Source organism: Pantherophis guttatus, chromosome 4 (assembly GCF_059756535.1).
Source record: "Pantherophis guttatus breed Tessera chromosome 4, ASM5975653v1, whole genome shotgun sequence".
Classification (NCBI taxonomy): domain Eukaryota; kingdom Metazoa; phylum Chordata; class Lepidosauria; order Squamata; family Colubridae; genus Pantherophis; species Pantherophis guttatus.
In genome coordinates, this window is record NC_142066.1 from 33,826,274 (window position 1) to 33,831,679 (window position 5,406).

Below are 5,406 nucleotides of genomic sequence, written 5' to 3' on the forward strand. Positions count from 1 at the left end.
ATGAATTAGTCCTAATTTAAGTTTAGGATGTCAGTATCAGGAGTAGTGCTGTTAACCCTTTTGTCATACATGCCACATGGAGCTTCCGCAGTGAAATGCAATGTCCAGTATCCAGAACACCCAGTTCACCAATATTATCAGGCTGGGGACCTCATCATTGGCTGTATAGCCTCTCATGGTGTTTTCATCTCTTATGCCAAAGATTTCAGAATAAAACCTCCACCCACAATGCCTGAAGAGTTTCTGTAAGGAGTCCATTTTCATTTGTTACCCTAATTATGTTGGTCTTGCAGTGAATGCTTGTTTTCCACCTTATACTATAGAAACAATAGAATGTAAAAATTAAATTATGTAGGGTTGCCTAGCATTGACTTAATTAAACACTGTGTTTAATTCTACTAAATGTACTTTTAAGAAATGTTACTTTTCAGGCATTTTTATTAGGCAAAATAGTCTGTAATTAGCATGGTGCTCAACTACAGATCTTTAAAATATATTAAAATAATACTTTACAAAAAGTTTGTTTTACCAAAGAAAATTGGGCATTGCAGATCAGATTTCTGATTATTTTGTCGTACCAATATCTGTATCATAGGAATTTCCTTTATGATTTGTTTGCAGCTTTTTGTTTTATTCATTTTACTATCATTTTCAATTACTCTTATTTCAAAGACATCTGCTATTTGTCTACATTGATGGTAGAATGTATTAGATTCAGCTGGTTTACTCTATATTGCAGTCCAGCTCACAAAAACCATAATTGCAACAAAGAGTTTTTGTTACAATTAAGAGAACTTTAGTTTTTTTTTAAAAAAATGAATTATTTAAAATGTGTCTTCCAGAAAGGTAAATATAAGTAACTCTAATCTTCAAAAAATTATGTCTATGGCACTTTATGTTATATATTATATATAAAAGTGTGATGTAGTAGATATTATAAAATATCTAAAATACAACAGGATAAATGTGATATATTTGATGTATGAATTATCCTTTTCAAACAATACAATATTTATTCCAGAATGCTTCCGAAGCATTATCAACATATCCTGGCTTTGGCCTTTGCAGTAAAGAAGATTAATGACAATCCTCAAATACTTCCCAATATCACTTTGGGATTCCAAATTTTTGACAATTACTATAGTGGAAAATGGACCTATCATTCCACTATGCTCCTTTTGTATACATTGGAGAATTTCTTTCCAAACTATAGTTTCAACATGAAAAAGAAGCTGATTGCAGTGATTGGTGGACTGGATTCCTTTGCTTCTCTTGCGATGCAGATTCTCCTGGAGATCTACAAGATTCCCCAGGTAGGAAATACTTCTGACTTTTCTCTTTTCTTCATTTTTTGTCCGTTCTCTGTTTCACTGGATACAACCCTGGAGTCTGAGTAACTGTTCATCAAATTAGATGAAGGTAATCCCCAAGATAAGAAAAAATTCTTTAGCTTTTTACTTGGAGTATAGTAATAAATAAATAAAAGTTTTCTTTGCATTTTCATCTTCTCAAAATTCCTGCTTCATACTAGATATTCCTTTTTTTAAAAAAATTCTCCCTATAATGTTCTTCTATGCTGTACATATATTTAATCTAATCAAAAATCCATCAATGAATTTCATAGATAGGACTTCTCATACATCTTTACCAATGCAAATATTGCAAAATACTTGAGTGCCAATAAGGAGAAAAATTAGTCAGGAACTTGTTCCCCAGCAAACTAGATTGTTTCTATTCACAGACCATATCTCGCAGAACTATCTTTGATGGGAAAGGATAAATAATAATGTCACACAAATGGGTTGATATTATTAGAATTAGAATTTTTAAATACAATAAATGTATACTAATGAGGTTAGGCTACTGAATTGCTCCAGTGGAAGAATCTTGCTATGGACTCTGTCTGTTAAGGAATTTTGCCTAGTGGGCTCAAGGAGAACAGCCTTTTTTTTTGCTATGGCTCCCACTTTGTGGAACCTTGTACCATCTTCTCCCAACCTCTTGGCCTTCAAAAAAAAAAAAAAAACCGCTTAAAATTTGGCTTTGCTTATATGGCTTGGGATGCATGGGCTTTTCTTTTTGTTACAGACAGTTGACAAGGAGGAAAGAAGACCTCTTCTACTTGGTCTTAGTTCTCATGTGATTCTTTCTAAGTTTAATTGTTTTGATATTTATCTTTTTAAAGTTTGAAAATGTTAGACAAATAGCATATGAATAAACAAATAAAATCCAGAAATATTTCCTCTCTCTTTTCATACTTCCAACACTGATTTAGTATTCCTTGAAACATTTTAGACAATTTAACCAGTGTTATATATCATCATACATACTTTAATAAAAGTAATCTTTTTACATGATAACACAATGTAAAATTTAACAGCAGTTTACCACATTTTCTCCGATATGCCCATATTTATATCATTTGTATAAACTCTATTTCAATTTAAGTTTTCTTCTTCTCAATTCCAACTGTCCATTTGTTCATATTAAACTGTATTTCATCTTTAACATATCTCATCTTTATGGCTCTCTTTAGCTCACCTATAGTCCTACTCCAGCGATGAAGGACAAATCTCCTGGTCTTCCCTTCTACCAAATGGTTCCTAAGGAAGAGCTTCAGTATGAGGGGATTCTGGCTCTGCTTCTCCACTTCAGATGGATATGGGTTGGAGTGGTGTTTATGGATAATGAGAATGGGGAAAGATTTGTGCAAACTGTGTTTCCCATGTTTTCTCAGAAGGGTGTCTGTCTTGCATTCATACAAAAAATCCCTGTTGTAACCTTTATTAGTGATGTGTTTGAGATGCTACATAAAGGGGAGAAGATTTATGATGCTTTGATCAATATAAATGTTACTGTGATACTAGCCTATGGTGAATCTCATTCCCTGGGCTTGTTTAGATTTGTATCATATCTATCAGATGAAGATGTAGACAGTAAACCTAGGAAACCCCTAGGAAAAGTATGGATTACTACAGCCCAAATGGAGATTAGTTCCTTTGGATTTCAAAGGTATTGGAATTTAGAAATTTTCCATGGAGCTTTAGGTTTTGCATTTCATTCCAATGATGTATCTGGATTTCAGCAGTTTATTGAGAGTCGAAGTCCTTCCACTACCAAAGGTGATGGCTTTTTCAAAGGCTTTTGGGAACAGGTCTTCAACTGCCAATTTCTAGATACGTTTATCCATGAAGAAGAGGAGAATATTTGCACTGGACAGGAGAACCTGGAGAGAGTTCCTGCCTTTTTTTTTGAAATGTCCATGTCTGGCTACAGCTACAGTATCTACAATGCTGTCTATGCAGTTGCCTATGCTTTACATGCCATGTCTACATCTGGACTCAGACACAAAACAGTAATGGATCATGGACTACAGATTCATTCATTTTGGCAGGTAACGTAGCATATAATACTTTGAATCTTAACTGAACAACCTGCTAATGACATGCTTTTCTTTTCTATCTCATCAAATTATTTCAATTTAATGCAGTCTTGCAGTTTCCATTGCTGGTCTCTGTGATTCCTCTTTGTTCTAATACACTTCCCCAACCTTTCCAGGTTTGTAGCCCGGCCAGAGTGGGTAGGGGAGGGGAGGGTTCCGCATGAGCAGCAGGCAAGTGTGTGCATGTGCACAGCTCCATTTGCAAGAATGGCAGACTAACCTGACATTTTGGTGACCCGGTTCCAAACAGCTCAGGTAATGGGCCTGAGTAACAGTTCCAGTAATGGGCCATGGCCCAGGGGTTGCCGACCCCTGTTCTAATACACAAAAGTGATAGTTTCTAATGTATGTGATCCTATTACAATATATGGACTATTATGTTTTGATATCCAAAAGAAGTTCCTATCTTTCTGTTTCAGGAACTTCTGTTTCAGGAACTTCTGTTTTAAGGAACTTCTGTTTTAGAAGTTCCTAACATTCTGTTTCATTCTAACAATCTGAGATTGCCCACAGGGTTTATTATCCACTGAAACAGTGCTTCTCTTGCACATGATAGAATTCAGTGCAAAGAATAACTGTACCAAGAATAGGGAAACTATGGAATTCATTTAAATAATACATATCTTTTCAATGAATAATTAAAGGCATGTTATTTAAATATTGAAAAGAACTCTTGAGCATTTGATTTGTAGAAGTATTGCATTTTCATTTCAATTTAGCTTCCTAACTTCTTGAGACATATCACATTTAATAACAGTATTGGAGAAAAGATGACATTTGATCAAGATGGAAATTTGGTAGCTGGATTTGATGTCATCAATTTTATTTTCTCGGAAAATCAGACAGTAATGAAAATAGGAAGGATAGATCCATACGCTTCTCCAAACAAAATGTTAATTATCAAAGAAGATGCCATAACATGGAGCAGCTGGTTTAACCAGGTAGGTTCCAGGTATTGACTACTTGGGATATATTTGTTCCATGCATGATAACTGAATCTTTAATTATATTAAATTCTGCTGAATTATGAAAATGATGCAAGCTCACTTGCTCTGGATCTTTGGTCTTATCCATTTGATATAGTTCATAGGAACTGGTGTATAATGGTTGAATTAAATTCATAGCTAGGTAGAGTAGTTAAATATCACATTTAGCTAAAAATCAATTTACCTAAACAATTAGCTAAAAAGTACGATATGGGCAAACTAAGCACTATTTGAAATGAGTCAACAGTGTATTCCTGGGTACAACCAGGACTGACAATTAATAATATCAGAGATGAATAATACTAGAAATGTGAGAGTATTTCCCAAAATTTCAGAAAAAGAAAATCTAGAGTTGTTTAGTTCCTCTGATTTCCACTGAAATTTTTCTTTGAACAAGCAAGGAAACAAACAAACAAAAAATCATTAGTTTCAAAATGTAAGTAGAAATCAGTAAAAATAATAAGCAGTATACTAGAACTGGGAGGAAACTTGAAGGTCCTCAAATTTGCAATCACCATTCTATGCTAAGTTACCCCTAAAGCTTTCCCTGACAGATGGTTGTATTAATATTAGTGCAAGTCTATAGCACCAGAAGGAAGCTACAATTCCCAATATTGGTTTCCAACTTTGCTTATTGGGAGTGGCAGGAACAAGAGCAAAGCAAGTCTGCTAGCTGTAGAAGTGCGAGCTAGTATGGCTCTCTGTAAGTTCTTCTGTGGATGAACCCTTCCTCATAGATTTGTTTTCCTGATTACTCTCCAACTTCTTTTTTTAATTTTTTAATTTAATTTTATTTATTTATTTATTTCATCAAGCATGTATTTTATGACAGATAAGTGTAAACATAATTATAAATACATGAAAAGGATACGGATAAAAGAAAACATTAGGATAGGGACGGTAGGCACGTTGGTGTGCTTATGCCTGCCCCTTACAGACCTCTTAGGAATGGGGTGAGGTCTACAGTAGACAGTCTAA

General features: G+C 34.4%; 1 protein-coding gene across 1 annotated transcript; it reads left to right on the forward strand.

Annotated features, from left to right (window-relative positions):
• The first annotated feature begins 2,541 nt into the window (after positions 1-2,541).
• On the forward strand, positions 2,542-5,151 carry LOC148113969 (extracellular calcium-sensing receptor-like). The gene is made up of 3 exons (XM_087893571.1): positions 2,542-3,394; positions 4,162-4,383; positions 5,002-5,151. The coding sequence occupies exons 1-3, from the start codon at positions 2,561-2,563 to the stop codon at positions 5,149-5,151; spliced, it is 1,206 nt and encodes a 401-aa protein (XP_087749697.1). The 5' UTR covers positions 2,542-2,560.
• Positions 5,152-5,406: the final 255 nt, after the last annotated feature.

Bases quoted from the DNA above. Each gene is read 5' to 3' on its own strand.
- LOC148113969 (XM_087893571.1), top strand. From the start codon at position 2,561: ATGAAGGACAAATCTCCTGGTCTTCCCTTCTACCAAATGGTTCCTAAG. The intron at 3,395-4,161 runs GTAACGTAGCAT...ATTTCAATTTAG, and splicing joins AGATTCATTCATTTTGGCAG to CTTCCTAACTTCTTGAGACA. The intron at 4,384-5,001 runs GTAGGTTCCAGG...TATTAATATTAG, and splicing joins GGAGCAGCTGGTTTAACCAG to TGCAAGTCTATAGCACCAGA.